The 21,435-nt window shown below is 49.0% G+C and overlaps 1 protein-coding gene across 2 annotated transcripts in view; it reads right to left on the minus strand.

The window, feature by feature from the left end:
• Positions 1 to 3,125: 3,125 nt before the first annotated feature.
• The window catches only part of LOC131402314 (ral guanine nucleotide dissociation stimulator-like), a 222,673-nt gene continuing 204,363 nt past the window's right edge, over positions 3,126 to 21,435 (minus strand). Inside the window, exons 5-7 of one of the 2 annotated variants that reach the window (XM_058537141.1) lie at positions 6,056 to 6,108; positions 5,629 to 5,702; positions 3,126 to 3,400 (exon numbers count right to left, since the gene is read on the minus strand). In XM_058537141.1, coding sequence (XP_058393124.1) covers positions 3,288 to 3,400; positions 5,629 to 5,702; positions 6,056 to 6,108 — 240 coding nt within the window. In that variant the 3' untranslated portion in view covers positions 3,126 to 3,287. Of the gene's footprint in view, positions 3,401 to 5,568; positions 5,703 to 6,055; positions 6,109 to 21,435 lie in introns of those variants that run through there. The other variant, XR_009218526.1, reaches the window with a different exon arrangement.

Raw genomic sequence — 21,435 nt, forward strand, 5'->3', positions numbered from 1 at the left:
GGATGGGGGAGGAGAAATGATCTGGAGTAGCCTTGAATTTTGACCTGGAGCTTTCTGTTCTTGATGCAAATTTGCCTGATGACATCCCAGGACACAAGTCAGATCTATCCCTGGAGGACAGAGGGAGGGTGGAAGTACAAAACAACCAGGATAATTGTCCTAAAAAGTCAGGGTTCCTTTGTCATTTGACCCAATTTCATGATTTACTTTTGTAGGGTAAAAGGAAAAGAAGGATGATAGTCACATCTTCACAGAGGAAGCAGTGTAACTGTGGGAACCAGTCCAAACCAAAGCCTGGTTTAAGCATCTTCAACCCTTTGAGGATGTCCAGTGACATATTCAAGAGGCCGGATACTAGAATCCCATCCCATTCTGGCAGTGACGGGTCTCTGGGAGGACACTTTGGACCAGCCCCACCAGGTCTGCTGGCCCGAGAGACCGCAAGGACTCCAGGCCTGCAGCAATGCAGGACAACTGGTAAGTCCTTTCAATCTTGCCAAAGCGTTGCAAAAACTTGCACCTAGTCACACAGGTGAATCCCTGCCAGGTGTGCTCGCAGGTAGTCTGCACTCCAGGTTCCATGCCCACTCCTGCCGGTCTTCAGATTTGGCAGAGATGATTCCAGGAGCTGATCTGGGCATTCCACAGTTCCACTGTCAACAATTTCTGGCGACTGAGGAAGGTATCAGGAAGGAGGAAAGGGCAGTGAAGAGCACAGGAGAGAGACTGGTGGTAGCACTGATGGCGGACAGACTTGCTAGCGAGGCAGAGAAAGTGAGGGGCCAAGAAGGACGTCCTGACAGCAGATGAAATGGAGCAGGCACCTCAGTGAGGTCTCTTGGCAGCGTCCCTAATGTTTCCTTGCTTTGAGCTCTTGAAACTTTAAAACATACCAATACGTTTCTTTTATTAAACTCTGCTGCATGAAATAGAAAATATAGACAGTGGTTTCTTTCTGAGGTGAGAGGTTGAGTTTCAGGCGAGGACAGAAAAATCTTTTTTCATGCTGTTCTCTCATTTTCCTTTACTATGCACATTATTTATTTTTACTTTCAAGTCAGCAGAGAGTTATCAACGTCACGGGATGATTCAGTTTTTCCCCACAGTCACAGTAAAACCTACTTAAAGTGGATTATTCTTTTTGTGTAATATTCCAATAGATTCCAAAATATTATTTCAAAAGCACTTCGATGTCTATGTTCTCAAATTAGATATTTACTTCTAAGTCTCCATTTTTATGTTCTTTGTTGCATGCTACTTCAGAGTTGCATCTAAGGAAATACCAGATTTCCCTCAGTTTTTTAGATCCATATGTGTTGGAAATTTTATTCATGTAGATGGACACGGCAGTTGGGGGATCGTGCTATTATCAAAAGAGGCCTTTTCAGCATCAGTAATCTGACAAGAACCCACTGCTTGTTGGGATTCAATTGTCTATTTGGGGGATCAATCTTTCACTGTTGGCACTTCGCTTTCTCTTTGGAGGGAAAGTATGGCCTTCCCAGTTTTTTCATTACCAAACCACTTTCCTGGGTGGTTATGCTGTGTCAGGAAGGGCCTGGGATGCCGGGAACCAGAATTCATCCTCAGCTTCTGGCTGTCCTGAGAAGGCTTCCCTGACAGAGTCCAACCTGTGTGTCTGGGTGACACTTGCAGCCATCAGAAAGGAGGCGATAACTCACAAGTGCCAAGCGATTCATCTGGCCCTCGTCTTACAGGGTGTTCCCAAGGGAAGAGCTTCAAAATGCCACTTAGTAACCCTTTGAAAGCTTCTAGTCATGTGGTAGGTTCTCGGTGTGAGCTCAGAGCAGTGTCTATTCACCATCAGATGGGGAGCATTTCAGTATTTTAATTGGTAAGGCTGTGTTCATGTACGTCCATGGATCATCAGTTCCGTGGCTTTCCCTGCTGGAGCCCCCCACACCTCCGTCATACCTGATCTTTCAAAGCTCCAAACAGGGTTCACACCCCAGCAGGTGGTTGTAATGTAACCACAACACAAGACTGGGGAAAAAATCACAGACACCCAGGGTTGACACACTTTAAGGGCTTGGGCCCAGTTGCCCCATTTGGACGAGTTTGGAGCACCAACACTGAGTGTGTAAACTTGAGGATTGTCCAAGACCATGGACCTCAGAAGAACACGGGCTCAGAAGTCACCTTGGACAGCAAGGGACAATGTGGGGTCACTGACTGGCCAGGATTATGGTCCCTTATCCTGGCAAAGTAGAGCTCACTCGGGATCCATCAGGCCAAGTCAGGGAGGAGGTTTGGGGCTTTCTAGGGAAATTCTGTCCTAAAGGGAATTGCATAAGGAAGGCAGGGGTGCTGAAAATCCTAGTTCACAGGGAGCAGTAATGTTTATGTAACAAGGCCCAGCTGTAGCCTTAAAAGCTGCATCACAAATCTTTCCTCCTGGATACAAATCAAGCAGGAAAAGGAATTCAGGGTCCTGGACAAGGATTCCAGCAGGATTCAAATCTAGGTCAGAGGTGAACATGGAGCCCCTAGAGGGCCCTCAGGAGGGAAAGTCCTGCCTGCCTATAGTCCATCTGCAAATGAACTTCCGCGGGTCTTGTCCTCTCAACGTGCACATTTTGATCTTTTTCCATTGTTTTCTCCACTTAGAGCTGATATATTCCCAGAGATTGAACTAGAAAACAACAAGTTCCTAAAATTTGGTCAAAAGAAACCTCAAGAAGAGAAGCAGAAAACATTCCCTCTTCCTCCAGAATTAGGAAGGCAGCCCCTGCCTGTGGCATGACATGGTCCTGCGTAGTGCTGTTTTAAAGTCACCCACATTTCAGTGGTTTTTTTCTCTGCCTGTGAAAGTACCTTCAACCTTTAAATCTCAGGAGAAGGGGTGGTGGGCTGTGTCTGCTCCTGGAGGAGCTGAATGATACTGAAATGAACTGGTCCTCGGTGTTAGGGGGACTTGGGATTGTCCCCACTAGCCAGAGAAGGGGATGGCCCTTCTCCTTTCTCCCACATATAATAAGCTGATGACTCGGAAGAGTTCTTGATTCAAGGAGAAATGTGAGATTCTGTGTCTCCCTCACATGCCTACAGAAAGCGACAGAACCACACCACAAGTTCCAGGCTGTAAAGGGAACAGGACTTTAATATAATATTCAAACATGGCATTTATTATTTACAACAAATAACTACTGTCCCTCCCCAATGGGTTCATAGGTGCTGGGGGATGTCAGGGAGCTGAGATGGGGTCGTCCTCTCTCTCTTGGGCTTCAGGGGACTCCAGGAATCAGCTTACAATGCTCCCCTTCCTGTCAGGTGGGAGGAGCTGGCCCGGTGCATCGCAAGCTTCCCAGCTGTGTCCCGGCTGCTGAGGATGGGGCTGTGATCGGCCACTGGTATGGGGCTCGGTATTGGGGCCTGGGGGCTGAGTAGAAGAGTCGGGTTATCTTGGGGGGCCTCCCTCAGAATCATGGCCACCCACCCTGTCCCCACTGCACTGGGTGCTGCAGACCTTGTGCTCAGTGCTGTTAGCCACCAGTACCCCACTTGTCCCTGCCACGGGAGAAATCGTTTACTATCACCTATTTCACAGAGGAGGAAACGGAGTCTCAGGAAGCTGAAGAGAGTCACCCCAGTCACAGGACTGCTCAGTAGTGGAGCTGGGATCCCAGTGCCAGCTATCGGACTCCCCAAGGACACGCTTAGCTCAAAGCTTTACTGAACTCCTAGGAGTCAGTCACCCCAGCCCAGACACTCACTCACCCCTGAAGTTGATGATGGCCGGCTCTTCTTGGCCTTGAATATTCTGCTGGCCAATTAGATCTGGGGATCCAGCAGGCAGGACAGGCTGTAGCTACAGGGCAGAGAGACACCTGTGAGCCTACCAGGAGCCACACCTCAGGTATCCCCCCACTGCCTTCCCAGCAGCTGGAGTCTGGGTGTCCCAGAGTTCGCCAAGCAATAAGGCCTGGGGCTGAGCAGGGGGCCATGGAGACAGGCTCTCTGGACTGGCCAACATGGAGAGTCCACCCCTGCCCTCACTCAACTCCTGCACAGCCTCAACTATCATTCTCGTTGAGCAGCTCCATGTCCTGGAATCAGGCCCCAAATCACTCCTCCAGCTCTGGTTGTAATTCTTTGCAACCACTGGGAGCAGCAGCATCTCCCTCATGACTCAGTATTCCTGGGACCAGAGGGAAGGAGAGGATGCACACAGGGCCTGGGTGGGGGATGCTGCAGGGGCCTTGTGGGGGGTGAGGGGTGGGGCAGGGGACCAGTCCTGGCAACGCTCCTTCCCACCAGTTCTATCCAGGCTCTACCTGTTCTCAGAATGGGAATAATCAGCCCCTCCTCCAGGAAGTTATCCTTGATGCTATCCTCCCCTCAACCAACCCGCCAATTGGATGGGTCTCCCACTTCTCTGTTATCGAAGTCTTCCACTCAATGTAAGATACAGGGGGTGGAACCAGGGACTGTTCTGCCCAGAGGGTCTCTGATTTCCACCTCCTTCCCCTCCCCTGCAGGGAGTGCCACAGCTGCTCACCTCAGTCCCTTTCTTAAGGTTGATCTCATTCCCCTGGAAGGTGGAGAGCCAGAGTCCATCAGACAGAATGCCATAGACTGACTAGCCCCTTATGTCCACCCCTTCTCATGGTGCCCGACTGCCAGGTCCCCAGAGGGGGCGGAGCATGCAGAGAAAACAGGACTTGGACCTAGGCCGGGCTCTGGGCTCCAGAGAAGGAGGACATGGGGGGAGGCTGAGGGACCTGGCAGCACAACCCTCTCTGATGACAGACTTGGAGGCTGAGGCCTCAGGCAGAGGGGACTGCTCAGCCACATATGTGCTGCCTGACTTGGGGGGGGCCGACCCCTCTCTCCCTCCATGGGGAACATGGGAGTTAGAGGCTGAGTCCAGCTCAGATAAAACCTCACGCGGCTGTGCCATCAGGCAGCTCTGAGTTTCCCCAGCCTGGGGAACCGGAATGGGTGTCTCAGGTGGAGCCTCTGTTCACTCATCTCTAAGATGGGCCTGATGCCCCAGCTCCCAGGGGCCACTGCGAGGCTCCCAGGAGAGATGTGTCAAGTGCTGAGAGCTCGGAGCACATTTCGGGGGCTCCCGCATCCCAAGGTTCAGGATCGTGGTCCTTCCTGCCTGGCCTCAGGTTCACCCACCTCGAGATAATCACCCATCGCCAGACACAGCATAAGCAGGTCACCAAGGAAAGTGCCAAGATAGGGGACGACACCTTGTGACATTGGGGTGCGGGTGGGATGAGCCCTTGCTCTCAAGTCGACCCCCTGCAGACCCTCCCCTGAAAAGTCCACAGCCACAGCCTCCTGGCCCACCCCAGGGTTCCCACGGGGAACAGCCTAGGACCCTTACTAGCCTCCCCTCAATTCCTCCTTGCTTCACACCCCAAGAACACCACACTCCTCCTCCTCCTCTCCCAGGGCAGGCTTCTAGCAAATCACAGGGTATGCGGTCCCTGTCCCTCCCCACAACAAACCCATCCTGCACCAGCTCTTCCAGGCCATCCCGGTCACTTCTACTGGGGGATTCGGACACTGTGGCACCAAGAGAAAGGGCCCTCCTCTCTTGATTTGAGGCCTCCAGCTGGGAACGCAGAGCCCCTCCCCCACAGGCACACTCACCTGCTGCTGCTGCTGCTCCTTCTCCTGCACCCTCTGGGGGTTGATTTCCGGGGGGCAAACGTGGAAGGCCCCTCCTGTCAGGGTCGAGGACAGTGTCAGTGAGGCCATAGTCCCCTCACCGCATTTCTCTCCAGCACCACTCGCCTCCGACACTGGATATCTGACTCGAGTCAACTGGTACCAATGCCACTCCACCCTCCAAGGTCCTGTGATTCCAGAACAAGCCCAGTTTCAACTCTCTGAGTGTAAGCTTGGGCTTGCGTCCTGGACTCCCTGAGCCTGTTTCCTCATCTGGAAAGTGTGAGAACTCCAGCTACTTCACAGGTTCTCCTGAGGACTCACTGTCGCATGACTGTCATCACTGTTCTTGCCCTCACCCCTCCAGGGAGCAGGCAGAAAACTCCCACATTCCTTTCCTCCCTCTTACCTCATCACCCCCACGTGAGGCCTGCACCACACGATCACCATCCTTCCATTTCCCTGATGGGGAGACAGAGGCCCAAACAGGGGCAGTGAGTTGCTCAGGGGCCACAGAGGAGAGGCCACTTGGCCCTCCCAGCCAGAGACCCTGTTCCAAAATCCTCACCTAACCCCCAGCCCCACCACTGACAACAGTCCTGACCTCCGAGCTCTCGAAGCTTGGTCGTGGGCCGAGGCGTGGATGGAGAGGATGTGGTGTCTTGGGAGTCTGGTTGAATGGCTCCTGCCTGCCCTAGTCTCGTGGAGTGTCTGGCCCCCAGGCTGGGACAGAGGCAATGTCAAACCCTTCTCCTCCCCAAGGAACCACTCAGGATATTCCCCTGCACTGAACTCTTTCTTTATCCACTCAGAAACTGGACCCCCAAGGTGCCACCTCTGATCAACAGGGAAGGGGTGAGAGGACATTTTGCTTCCCTGTTTACATGAAGCTCCTAACTTCCTTTCAGCAGGATCCACTAAGAATCTATCAGTTGCCTAGGCGCTACTCATAAGCCACCTGGGGTATATGTCATTGCCAACCAGGCATTCAGGTGAGACTCCGTTGTTGACTCGAGTGACTGTTCTAGGCGTCCAGAAGGGGTCGCAGAACGCACACACATCTGTCTCTGGTCCAGCTGTTCAGATCCAAGGATGAGCATCTTGTTTGTCCACCTGGGCCAGGGGAATTCCCTGCTGTGCCCGTCCCTGGGGTAGGCAGTGTGCTCTCCCCTTGGAGACATGGTGAAGATAGAAGGAGCAGCAGGGGCCTGGCTTCCTGAGGACAGGTTTAGGCTGAGGGATAAACCCACCCAACCACCCAACAGTCTGGGAGAAGCTACATTCAGCAGGACGGAAGTGCATGGAAGCCAGAAATCTGCTGATGGCGCCAGCTCGGCAACTCGCCCTGGAACAGCACAGCCAACACCACTGTGTCGCATGACCAGGGCCTCCTGCCCACAAACGGCACCCCACCTGCCCATGGGCCAAACAGATCCCTAAGCTTGTTAACCTGGAGAAGATAGATGGGAACGTTTCAGAGAAAGCTCAAGTGAGAAACTATCAAAACCACAGCTTGCCCAGTCCCCCTCCCCCCGTGGCCCTTCCCCTCTTTCCAGACCCCCAGCCTCCACTCTACCTTGGTCATCAGTTCTCTGCTCAAGGACTCGTCTTGGCTATAGTGCTCCTTAAGTTTTTCAGAGCGCTCCCTGAGGAGAGGGGAAAGAGGGAAGGATAAATTTAGGGATAATGTGAGGGGTCTGAGTGCAAATCTTTTTCTTTGACAACCTGAGAGATTCAAACTGCCTGGAGGAGTGCTCTCACTGGGCTCCTCTGAGGGCTAAGGTCTTGTGAGACTGGGAGGGGGCTCTCCTGTTGGTCACTGGGGTCTCCATTCCCCCGCTATACAGAGCAGCTCTCTTTTGACCACTTTCAGTTTCAACTGGGCATAGAGTTCTGTTGCTATAAACACTTGAAAATCTCCAATGTGGCTCAACCCAGTACCTGGCATTTAGAGAAACCGAATCCTGAAGCAGAATTGGTGCACTAAGGACACCAGGAGACTTAGAGACCCACCGCTGAGGCGCAGGCCCTGTTCCAAGCATTTGCTGCCACCCAGGAGTTCCCAGCTGACTGAGGGGCCAATGGCAGACGTACGGGAGATCCCCCATCCACCCTGGTCCTCCTATGGAGAGAGGCCTACCCACCAGGAAACTTCCCCCATGTGTTCTTCAGGTGGCATATGGATGTTTTCTGCAGAACAGAGATGACAGTGCAGGGCGAGGAGAAGTTCTTCAGGATCTTGCACTCCTGGGGAAGGGAAGAGAATGAGCTGTGAGGTGGGGCGCTGGAGCCCTGCTTGCTCTAGCTTCAGTCCCCTTCTATTTAAATCTCCTCTCCTGGATGAGACAGATGCTCAGGGAGCCCCAGAAGGGCACATTTAGGACCCAAAGAGCAACACTCACAAGGAGGAGGATTTTAGCTCAACCCAGGGAGGGAGCCAGGTAGGAAGTGAGCATCCCTGCAGTGGGACCTGGAGTCAAGGTCAGCATTCCCCTGGCAAGAAGGGCCTAGGGACTTGCAGGGGCTTAGACCACACACTGCAATCCTGGGATCTGATAAAGGTGGAGGCAGTTCCCAAGGCTCCAGAGAGGGGCTCCACTGGGCCTCCCACAGCACACCTGGGCCACCTGGATCCAGCGCTCCACCACCCTCACCCTGTCCTGGGCCATCATGCTCGGGTCCCCGAGGCAGGTGGTGACGACGAGGCTGGCCACCCTTCTGAAGTGGTCGATGGTGGCCCGGACGGTGTGTGCCAGGTGCTCATTGCTTGGCTTGTTCCTCTTGCCCCAGGTGGAGCCCAGGCACTGAGAGGGCACCACCTTCCGGAAGAGCTCCTGGGGAACAGGGGGAGTGTCACCCAACATTGCCACACCCCAGCTCTGTGTCCACATCCCCAAAAGTCCCACACAGGGGTCACAGTTTAGAGCTGGAGCTCAGGAAGCTCATGATGTGGCCCGAGCCTTGTGAGAGTCCCTGGCTTTTCTTCTCTGTCCACTGAGGGTACACAGAGGATGACCCAGGACCCAATACTGGCAGGGAAGGGAGAGGGACATTTGCATCCAGCCCGTCCTGGCTAACTCCAAGCTCCAGATGGTGGCTCACCTCGGCTCATCCCAAGGGGGCATCTTCCAACACACTGATCCCCCTCTGGTCACACTCCCCATTCTGATGCACATTCTCCCCTGGCAGCTACAACCACGGGCCTTGTCTGTCTCCCTTGTAGTGGAGTACACATCAGGTGTCTAATAAGTCCTGAGGCTGTTGAGCTTCCTGAGCAGACGGTTGGGCCACCAGGGACCTGGCTGCATACAGTGAGTTCCCCTCCACTACTGATGTGCCAGGCCCTGCTCACCCTTCCTTCTCTTCAAGGAGCCGGCACAGCCACTCTGTGCAGCAGGTCCTGTTAGTGTCCACCTCTACGCTCTGCAGGTGGAAAGCAAAGGCTTAGGGGTTCAGAAAGTTGCCCAGGTCGTATGGTTGGTAAGGAGTGGAGCCAGGATTCGGGCCCAGATCATAGGAGACTGGATGAGGTCTGGGGCAACGATGGCAGAGGGAAGGCCTACCCCACCCCGCCCTCAGAGCCCAGCTGCTCACTGCATCCATCACGATCAACTGCTCCACCACCAGCTTAGGAGGGAAGGCCGTAGGTTGGGCTTCTTCTCACACTTCTTAGCCACAGGTGGAGATGGACTTCCCACTAGAAATGATGGTCCAGGTGACTCCAACTCAGCAGCTCCCACTCCTGCTGGAGCCCATGTTGGCCCTTGCTCCACCTCCAACACTGCTGGTAGAGGGGACACTGGCTCCAGTGCTAGAGGGGGTGGTGTCAACGGAGCTGAAGCCAGCTCTACCTCCACCACTGCCCACAGCTCTGCTTCTGCTGCTGGCTGAAACTCTGGAGCTGACTCTGGAGCGGGATAAAGAGAAAGGTTCACTCACATAGCTGACTTTCCATGTGTCCTTCTAAATACAGGAAAGATCCCACTTCTCTTCCAGGAATAGCCAGCCTGCAGTCCCCTTTAGCCTCTGGCTCTGCCTCAGTGGCCTCCTAAACTCACAACAGACAAGGGAAATAGGGTCAAGGGAGCACAGCTCTGAACCAGACAAGGTTACCTGCATGTACGTCCCCTTTAGCTTGAAAAAGAGACAGCCCCTGACTGGTCCCACCCTAGTTCTGGTCCAACCCCATCATCTCAAGGTCCTGAGTGTGGAGGCCCTCTGCTCCTGCTCTCATCTCAGAGCAGCACTGGATGGTGTGGGTGGCCTCATGTACCTGCTCCTTGTCTAGTGAGCTGGTGGAGTTGAAACCATTGGGCAGCTACTCGACGACCTCCTGAGTGGAGTTCTGCAAAGACTGCCTGGGAGCTGGGCCAGAGGGAATCAGGGGTGGCCTGCACACTGCCACTGAGGCCAACCCCCAAGAGAAAGTCTGCTCCTCAGTTCAGGCACAGAGGGCATCCTGGCAAAGATCTTTGGTCAGGGAGGGAAGGAAATGAAACCTCTAGGGCTCAATAATATACGAGTAGAGGAGCTCACCTTCTCATGCTGTCAGCCATGATCTGGGGTATGAACGTGACAGACCCACCAGGTTTCCGACACCTAACAACAAGCTCCTGCTTAGGAATGGCCTGTCCCACATACCCTGCCTTCCCCACTCCACACAGACACACAAACACACACACACACACTATGAGGGGCCTGGAGTGTGGGGTTGATCAGGTGGGATCACCGTTGTGTCCTGGCCTGCACTAGCCTTTCCTGGGCTCCCCCATGTTACCCTTCACTGCCTCCTGTCAGACACCCAGAGGCGTCAGGGATGAGGGCTGAGCCAACATCGGCAACAATCAAAAAGATTCTCTTTCTGGGTTTTTTTGAGGCCAGATCCTGCAAAAGTTTGGATACAACAACAAAACATTTTTGCTTCTTGGCTGTCTCCATTCAAGTGAGCTGGATGGGGGACTGTGGGTGCCTGGTTACCAGAGTTCTAAGATCTGTTGAGGCCTAGGACCAAGGAGATGGGGTCATTTTTCAAGATTCCTTTACCTGGGACCCTTACCTCAATCAGATTTCTCCAGAGCTGCCCATTGAGCCCGGGCTGCTCACCCTCCTCTCTCATGTCACTTCCTGAACTGTACACAAGGAGCCTACACAGCCCTAGCCACAGTTCCCTGGAAACCTAACTCAGGTCCTAGCTTTGAGGAGACAGAGATGAATGCAGACCTCCTCTTTCTTACCAGTTCTGCATCCTGGGAAAGTCCCTGTGCCTCTCAGGTCCTCCCTAGTCTCCAAACCTGCACCATGGGGATCAGGCTAGAATCTACTTCCTAGGGACCTCACCCGGTGTATATGAGATAATATCTATTACCCCTGTGGGCTGGTGTCACATGTACCTAAGGCACAAACTTAGAGATGGAAGAATAACAAGAAGGGGTGACAGGTAGCACAGAACACCACTCAAAACAGGCCTGGATTCTAGCAATGTGATATTGGAATAGTCACTTCCAACTTGGCCTCATTTTCAGGTCAGCATCATGAGGGGTTTGAAACTAACGGAAATTTAGATACTGCCTTCTGTGGCATAAAACCATTCAACTGTTTCCTGTTTTATGGAGAATGAGACCCAAGGGCCTCATCTTGGCCTATGAGGTGGGAAGCCTCCACAATGGTACCCAGTAAACCCCACTCATGGCATAGCCATCCCTGTGGAGCCACTAAGTGGTTAGTAACTGGCTTCTGAACATAATAAGAGCCAAAGTGATGGGATGTCTTGTCTAAATTTTAACTACACAAGTCTCTCACTTCCTCTTACTCCCTCTCTCATGTTCCATCTCTCTCTCTCACTCTGTCGAATCCCTGTAACTGAGGAATCAAATACCAGTGTTTTGGGACTGCCCAATGTGGAGGCCTATAGAGGAGAGAAGCACGGGGGTGCCCAGGCCAACAGACAGAAAGGAACTCAGGCTCTCAGTCCAAACTGAACCCTGAAGGCTGAGAGTGACCTTGGGGGCTTGTCCTCCCCCAGTTGAGCCTCAGTTGAGGCCACAGCCCCAACCTGTTCAACTCAGTGAGGCAGAGGCACCCAGCTAAAACGTGCCTCATTGCTGATACACACAAATTGTGAGATAGTCAACATTTGTAGTTTTGAAAAGCAAGGTTAGGGGCAATGAAGTCAGAGAGGGAAAGGTAACTGACACAGCCTACCAGGCCCTGGCCCTACCTTCCACCCCAGCTCCTGTTCTCTCCTCCCAGCCTCCCTCCAGCTGCACTGGCCATATTTCTGACCTCCTCTGGCCAAACTCACTTCTGCCTGTGAGACTCAGGACCGGTGGTGCCATCTCCCTGACACACTGCTTCCAGACCCCTGAAGGGCTGGCTCCCTCTTGTCATTCTGGTCCCAGCAAATGTCACCCTATTGAGGCCTTTCAGACCCTTCTACCAAGTGACGCCCAACCCTCCCTCACAGCCCCCTGCTGTGTTTCTCTACAGCACTTGCTGAGAGGAACTTACCCACGGCTCTCAGAATCAGTGACAAAGATGGAGAACTCAAAGGTTTTGCAGGTACCACTGCCTGTGTTTCTCATCCCCTAAGCCATCAGATGTCTCCTTTGGATCCCACTGCTGCCACCAAACTGGTACAAAACAAAATAAAACTGAGTGAATTTTAAACATCTTATCGGCTTTATTCAACAGTTCATGAATCAGGCAGCATCCAGTCTAGCAGAGAGAAAGGAGCTCCAAGGAGCTGTACAAAATGAAAGACTTTTATAGGCAGAAGGGAGCAGGAACAAGGAAATTACACTACACCAAAAAGAGGGTTGGTTACGGCAAGGTTACCTTCCTTTAGGGGATGGCAGGGCTCTATTAGGAAGGCGACCTACCTGCTGCTCATCAGGCGATTCCCAATTGACTGGTTTATGATTCTATTCCTGGGAGGGCAAAAAGTCTAATTAAATCTCGGCTTGTTGACGTGAGACTTAGGCTAAGTGGCTCTATTAGGGCCTGGTGTCTTGTTTTATTATTTTATTTATTTATTTTTTTTGTGAGGGAGATCAGCCCTGAGCTAACATCCATGCTGATCCTCCTCTTCCTTTTTCCTGAGGCAGACCAGCTCTGAGCTAACATCTATTGCCAATCCTCCTCCTTTTTTCCTTCCCCAAAGCCCAGGTAGATATTTGTATGTCATAGTTACACATCCTTCTAGTTTCTGTATGTGGGATGTAGTCTCAGCATGGCTGGGGAAGAGGTGCGTCGGTCACGCCCGGGATCCGAACCCAGGCCGCCAGTAGTGGAGCGTGCGCACTTAACAGCTAAGCCACTGGGCCTGCCCTGGTGTCTTGTTTTAAACACATTACTTCTGCTGGTCCCTGATTTCCCCAGTTACACCCCGGCTGTCCCTTCATTGACCATTGTTAGTCACACACCCACTGCACCTGCCTCCAGTCCTTCCCCCTCAACACTGTAATCTCACACACAGCTCCTCCCGACACTATCATGACGTCTCCCACCACACGTCCCCTATACTTTCCACACTGCCAGCAAGATGCTTCACAAACACCACAACCATTTATGTCCAATGGGCTTAGAGGTCTAACCGTGCACTGGGAATCAGGAGTCACAGGGTCTGTCACTTGGCCTCCAATCACCTACTGTACCCCAGCTGAAGGGCTTACCCTGCAGAGAGACTCAGTTGTAGCCAACTCCATCGAACAACATCTTTGCCCCAGGATTCCTTCAAAATGCTCCACCCACTTTCTGCCCCAACTGCTCCTTGAGGGGTCATTTTGGGGTAGCCTTCGAGGCCACCTTGGTGATTTTGTGCCCAGGCACAAACAGCTCTTGGCCGACAAACACTTTAACCATACCCCTTGAAATCATATAGCACAGGTAACCAGTGAATGGGTGCAAATTATTTTACCTCAAGTCACCTAAGGAGTATTTCACACCAGGAGCATCCACTTTTGGGTTTCACTGTGGGCTGATATCACAAGGCTCTCACCCAGTGAGCGTCTCTCCTCCCCAGCTCTCTGAGCAGCTTTCTCCAGGCTATATTGTGCCACGCACTATTGTTTCTCTCTCAGCCTGCTTCCCTCAGGTCGCAGGTCCCCTGAGTTTCCTGCCCTGACAGGCTACTACCAACCCATAGAAACAATGTCAGACCTATAGCACTGGGTGTTCAGTTCTACTAGGATTGACTGACTGGACTGGGCACAGGTGCGGTGGCCCTACCCACACAAAATCAGGAAACTGAGGCAACTAAGAAGTATCAACAACCTTAACAGAACATGGACAACAACTCCATAGGAACATATCCTAACCCCTGAACAACACTCTCATGAGTCTCTCGCCTAAATGGTTTTAGAAAATGGCCTGGCCCTAGACTGTCTATACCGGCCAAGGAAGGAGGGGTTAGTGCCTTTCCTAGAACCACACTTGCTGAGTGTACATCAACAGAGAAGTTCAAACCTACCTCCACCAAATGGCCCAAGAGGTTAAAATATTGCATAATATTACCCAAATCTTTGAATAGATACCAAAGGCCCCCGAGGTCACTGACCTATTTTCATGGCTGGTCTCTCCAAGTTGGGGACAATGGAAATGGACTGGATTTTAGACTGTTGCTTGTATAGTCATAGGATTTGTTACTATAGCCCTCGTCGGATGTTTACTCTCTTGGCTACAACTTGCCCCACCCCTAATAACTCCACTAATTACACTTATTAAATATACCAGGCAACTTAAAATTAACCAATACCCTGATTAACTTAAAAAATTCAAAATTTTTATGTGGAAAATCTGCTTAACATAGACTACACCGTTTTAAGTATTTCAAAGTATACATTTCTGTGGCTTTTAGCACAATGATTATGTCGTGTGGCTATCACCACTATCTAATTCCAGAACATTTTCAACACCCCCAAACAAACCCATACTCATTCACAATCTATTTTCTGCTAACCCAAACCCATGGAAACAACTCATCTGTTTTCTCCCCCTATGGATTTTCCTATTCTGGACATTTCATTCAAATGGCATCCTGTTATCTATTGCCTTTGTGGATGGCTTCAGTGAGCACACATGTTTCAAGATTCACCCATGGCCGAGCATGCAGCAGTACTTAATTCTTTTTTATGGCTTATAATATCCTATATTATGAATAGGCCACATTTGGTTTATGCAGTGATAACTGGATAGAAATTTGGGTTTGTTTCACTTTTGGACCATTGTGAACACTGTTGCTTTGAATGTCTATGGGCAAGTTTGCTCTTTTGGACATATCTACCATGGGCCTCTCCAGGTCAATGGTAATTCTAAGTTTAAGATTTTAGAAAATGCCAAGCTGTTTTCTGCAGTGGCTGCATCATTTTACTTTCCCACCAGTAATGTATGTGGGTTTCCCTTTCTACACATCTTTACCAACACTTGTTATTTTCCATTATGTTGAATATAGCCTTCATTTTGAGTGTGAAATAGTATCACATTGTGCTTTGAATTTGTATTTTCCTAATAATTAGTGATACTGAGCAACTATCTTGTGCTTATTGGCCATCTATGTATTTCCTGGAGACATGTCTATTCCAGTTGCTTACCCCGTTTCATTGACTTGTCTTTTATAATTGAGTTCTAAGAGATCTTTATATATACCCAATATAAGAGCCCTCTCACGTATATAAGTTGCAAATAGTAGGAGACTTCAAAGACCACTTTTAACGGATAGAATATCCATACAGAAAATCAGGAAATAGCAGACATGAAAACATTAACTACTAAATGGACCTATCAGACACACACAGAATATTTTACTGGACAGCAACAAAATGTACACTCTTCTCAAGGGCACACAGACTATTTTCCAGAACAGATCACATGTTAGGTCACAAAACAAGTCTTAACAAGATTAAAGAAGACTGAAATAATACCAAGTAACTTTTCTAAACACAATGGCATGAAACTAGAAGTCAATAACAGAAGGAAAACTGGAACATTCATAATATGTGGAAGTTCAACAAAAACTCTTAAACTTAAAAGTAGATCAGGGTGCAGACAGGTGCTGTAGCGGTTAAGTGCATGTGTTCCGCTGCTGGCGGCCTGGGTTCGGATCCTGGGCACGCACCAACCCATGCTTGTCAGGCCATGCTGTAGTGGCATCCCATATAAAGTGGAGGAATATGGGCAAGGATGATAGCTCAGGGCCGGTCTTCCTGAGCAAAAAGAGGAGGATTGGCATGGATGTTAGCTCAGGGCTGATCTTCTTCACACACAAAAAATGTAGATCAAAGAAGAAATCAAAAGGGAAATTAGAAAACAGCTCAAAACATACAAAAAGAAACAATAGGGACCGGCCGGGTGGCACAAGCGGTTAAGTGCGTGCGCTCCACTGCGGCGGCCCGTAGTTCGCCGGCTCAGTTCCCGGGTGCACACCAACGCACCGCTTGGCAAGCTATGCTGTGGCAGCATCCCATATAAAGTGCAGGAAGATGGGCACGGATGTTAGCCCAGGGCCAGTCTTCCTCAGCAAAAAATAAAATAAAATAAAATAAAAGAGGATTGGCAGATGTTAGCACAGGGCCAATCTTCATCACACACACACAAAAAGCAACAATATGGGCCGGCCCTGTGGCTTAGCGGTTAAGTGCGTGCTCTCTGATGCTGGTGGCCCGGGTTCGGATCCCGGGCACACACCGACGCACCGCTTCTCTGGCCATGCTGAGGCCGAGTCCCACATACGGCAACTAGAAAGCTGTGCAACTATGGCATACAACTATCTACTGGGGCTTTGTGGCGAAAATAAATAAATAAATCTTTAAAAAAAAAAAAGAAACAATAAACACACCAAAACTTATAGGCTGCAGCAAAAATAGTACTAAGAGGAAAATTTATAGTGATAAACTTGTACATTACAAGAGAAGAAAGATGTCAAAGAAACAACCTGACTTACAACACACAGCATTAAAAAAAGAAAAAATGAAACCCAAAGTTAGCAGAAGGATGGAAGTCACCAAGAGGAGAGTGGAAAAAAAATGAAAGACAGTATGGACGATTAATAAAAGTAAAAGTTGAGTTTGGGAAAAAATAAAATTGAGAAACCCTTAGATAAAATATCTAGGAAAACAAAGAAAGATGACTCAAACTAAATCAGAAATGAAAGAGGAGGCATTGCAACGGATGCTTCAGAAAGAAAGAGATCAGAAGAGACTATTCTGAACTAGTGTACACTCATCAATTGCATAACCTAGACAAAATAGATAAATTCCTAGAAACAACCTACAAAAGCTGAATCATGAAGAAATAGAAATCTTGAACAGACCAGTAACAAATAAGCAGATTGAATCAGTAATCAAACACTTCCCAATGAGAAGGGACTTCTCCACTCTGCCTGACCTTAGCCAGCCTGCCCCAGTGCCAGGCTGACTCCTGTGGACCTAGCTGGCTCCCTGCAGGCTTCTGCAAATCCAGGCCCCTGGCTCACCCTGGAGCATGCCAACTCTGGTGGCCCCAAGCAGCATCCTTGACACCAGGCTCCCACCGGGCTCCTGGGAACCCAGGGCCCCATCTCAGCCTAGGAGCTGCCATCTTAAACAGCCCAAGGTGGCTCTTGTGACCACAAGTGGTGTCCTTGGCACCAGGCTCCTGGTGGGCTTTGGTGAATCCAGACCCTGGCTCACCAAAGGTCCTGCGTATGCCAGGCAGCCACAGGCAGCACCCACAGCCACAGGCAGCTTCTGTAACAGGGCAAACCCAAGACCCCAGTGGGCTCCCACAAACCCAAGACCCCAGGTCACTCCAGCACTTGCTGGTTCCAGCAACCCAGGTAGATTCCATGACACCAGGCTCCCAGGGGGCTGCTGGGAACTCAGGCCCATGAATCACCACACCACCTGCCAGTTCCAGCAGCTGTAGACAGCTCTTACAGAACGAGGCTCCTTGCAGGCTCCCACAAAACCAGGCCCCCAGTTTACCCAGGTGCTTGCTGACTCAGGCGGCCCCAGGCAGCTCCCATGGCACCAGGCACCGGCAGGTTCCCATGAACCCAGGCTTCCATCTTGATCCAGTGCCTGCTGGCTTCTGCAGCCTCAGGCAGCTCCTGTGGCCCCAGGATCCCAGCAGGCTCCCAGGAATCCAGACTTCTGGCCTACCACAGCACAAACTGTCTCTCGTGGCGCCAGGCTCCTGGCAGTCTCCCATGAACCAAGGCTCTCAGCTCATCCCAGCACTGGCGAACTCTCATGGCCCTGGATGACTCCTGTGGCTGCAGGCTCTCAAAGAGGACCTGCCAAAACAGGCTCCAGTGGGGCTACTCATGATCTCAGGGTCCCAGCTGTGCCCAGGGCCAGACACAATACCATAGACCCAAGCTTTCCACTCACCCCAGTACCAGGCTGTCCAAGGACTCCAGCAGCAAGCTTGCCCCTGGACACCACCAGATGGCCTACCCAGGACCCCTAGATGGGATGACTGTGAAGGCTTTGGTTTGCTAAAGCCAGTCTGTAAAGGGTGGAAGAGGTGCCTACTTCCTCAAATTTGCAGACATCAATGGAAGGCCACAAGGATCATGAATAATCAAAGACTCATGACACCACCAAAGAAAAAGAATAAAACTCCAATGACCGACCAAGCAATGGAGATATAGGAACTATGACACAAAGGCTTCAGAACAACCCTCTTTGAGAAATTCATAAAACTCTAAGAAAACATAGATAGACTACTAAATGAAATAAGGAAACAGTGCATGAACAAGTGAGAAGTTCATTATAGAAACAGAAATCATTAAGGAAAAACAAACAGAAATCCTAGAATTGAAGAACACAACGACTGACCTGAAGAATTTAATAGAGAGGTTCTAAATCAGATTCAACCATGTACAAGAAATAATTAGTGAACTAGAAGATGTGTCGTTTGAAATCATCCAGTCAAAGAAACAAAAAGAAAAACGGTACTGCATAGGAATGGGGAAAGGCAGTGTGAATTATGGGATACCATGAAAAGAAATAGATAAGCATTATTAAAGTACCAGAGAAGACAGGGATAAAGGAAAAGAGTGTTTACTTAAAAAAAAAATAGCAGCTTGTATCACTATGAGTTTCCCTCTCAGGACTGCTTTTGCTGCATCCCATATGGTTTGATATGGCATGTTATCATTTTCGTTTGTTTCCAGATAGTTTTTGATTTCTCCTTTAATTTCATCAATGATCCATTGGTTGTTCAGTAGCATGTTGTTTAATCTCCACATTTTTGTCACTTTCCCAGTTTTTTTTTCATGGTTCATTTCCAGTTTCATAGCCTTATGGTCTGAAAAGATGCTTGTTATGATTTCAATCTTCTTAAATTTATTGAGGCTTGCTTTGTTTCCCAACATATGGTCTATCCTAGAGAATGTTCCATGCGCGCTTGAGAAGAATGTGTAGTCAGCTGTTTTTGGATGGAGTGCTCTGTATGTGTCTACTAGGTCCATCTCGTCCAGTTTTTCATTTAAGTCTAATATTTCTTTATTAACTTTTTGTCTGGATGATCTATCCATTGCTGTAAGTGGGGTGTTAAGATCCCTTACTATTATTGTGTTGTTGTTGATTTCTCCTTTTAGGTTTGTTAATAGTTGCTTTATGTACATTGGTGCTCCTAAGTTGGGTGCATATATATTTATAAGTGATATGTCTTCTTGATGTAGTGTCCCTTTTATCATTATATATTTCCCTTCTTTGTCTTTCTTAACCTGTTTTATCTTGAAGTCTACTTTGTCTGATATGAGTATGGCAACACCTGCTTTCTTTTGTTTGCCATTAGCTTGGAGTATTGTCCTCCGTCCTTTCACTCTGACCCTGTGCTTGTCTTTAGTGCTAAGATGTGTTTCCTGAAGGCAGCATATTGTTGGGTCTTTCTTTTTAATCCATCCTGCCACTCTGTATCTTTTGATTGTAGAGTTCAATCCATTTACATTTAGGGTAATTATTGATATATGAGGGCTGAATGTTGCTGTTTTGTCACTTATTTTCTGGTTCTTTTGCATTTCCTTTGTTTCTTGTCCCATTTGTTTTGGACTGCCAATTCAGTTTGGTTGTTCTGTCTTATGATTCTTCTAGTTTTCTCTTTGTTTATCATATGTGGTTTTGCTTTGATTATTTGTTTAGTGTTTACCTTGAGGTTTGGGCAAAAAATCTTGTGTATGAGATAGTCCATTATCTGATAGCCTCCTATTTCCTTATACTAAGTCAATTCAGTCACTTTCCTCTTCCCCTTAAGTGATACAATAAGTTAGGAAACAGATCTGTTGACAAACACAAAAAAGCTAGATCTAGCCTCAGCCTGAGGGACAACAACATAAGAAACTAGTGGAGAGGAAACATTCTTCTCAAACCACAATGAAACAGTCATCACAATGGATTGTGTGCTAAGCCACAGTGAAATCTCTAAAGAGTCCAAAAAGCAGAAATCTATAAGTAACCATATTACGGGACCTTAAAGCAATAAAAATAAAAAATAATCACAAAATATTGGCTCCCCTCCCCCAACTTATCCACTTGAAAATCTGTCCACACCCTTCTAAATCTCTCAGGTTACAGAGGGGATCCAGACAGACAGGACAAACTCTTTAGAAATGAGCAGCACTGAGAGCAGCATGAGCCAAATCCATGGTGTGGAGACTAAGGGACAGAAGAGACACAGCCTCCACTGCAGGTATCAGGGAATATCAACTCTACATGAAGAAGCTGAGCACTTCCCTCCAGGAGCCAGAATAACACCACAATAAAACCAACAACAGCAGAATGAAGTGAGGATTCACGAGGCAGGAAAAACAATGCAGACCTAAGCAATGGAGTTAAGGGCTGGCTCTCTGGAAAGACTTGTACCAGTGAGAAACCTTGCGCAGTCTGACCAAACGGAACAGACAAAGGCACCAAACTGTACCATCAGGTACAAGAAACTACCGAAACTGCTTTAACGTGATAGGAGAACATAGTGGATAACTCTGACCAAGACATCAGCGGTCCTCAACTGGAGCTGTCCTTCCACCAGAATGCATCTGGAAACACGCAGGATGGGTTTTGTTTCTTGTTTTGTGTTGTCCTAATGGTTGTTGCCCTGGGGGTCCCGGAGATCCTGAACAGCCAGTCACATAGAGCCGTTTCCCTCCTGAAGTGTTACTGACATCTGGGAAGACGAGCACTGATCCAGATTAAATGAACTATGTGGTAGGGAAATGTTTTCCATGGATGTATAACAGGCAAAAGATGGTACCCTCAATACATAAGGAATATTGAGAAACCAATGTTTACAACTACTAAACTGTAAGAGAGCGGGAAAATCAGAAACATAGCCAATAAACACACCAAAAATATATCCAATCTATTCGTACAGGTGGAGAAATATGCATGTAAAGCACAGGGAAGAGTTGAGGAGATTACATAACAAATTTTACTACCAACAAGGAATAAAAGTTGGGAGGTAGGTGAGAAATAGGAGTTTTTACCACTTCTTAGCTTATATATTTCTGTAGTGCTTTAATATTTACAAAAGAGAATGTACTCTACTCAAAAAGATGTTTAAAATTTTAAAGAAATTATTAAAATGTTCAAAATGACTTCAGTTCATGGATATTCATTAAAACACGAATGGAAAGAACCTCCCCATGACTTTAAGAGTCTCCTATAAATTTTCTAATAGTTACTATGTCGATTTTATTTCACATTTAGATCCTAACTCATTGGAATTTACATTTGTGTGAGGGATGCAACAGAAGCTGATTTTCTCCTGTTCTAGTGGAAAAACAAGGATCCAGGAACCGTTCATTGTGTA

The sequence above is a fragment of the Diceros bicornis genome (assembly GCF_020826845.1).
Source record: "Diceros bicornis minor isolate mBicDic1 chromosome 7 unlocalized genomic scaffold, mDicBic1.mat.cur SUPER_7_unloc_2, whole genome shotgun sequence".
Classification (NCBI taxonomy): Eukaryota; Metazoa; Chordata; class Mammalia; order Perissodactyla; family Rhinocerotidae; genus Diceros; species Diceros bicornis.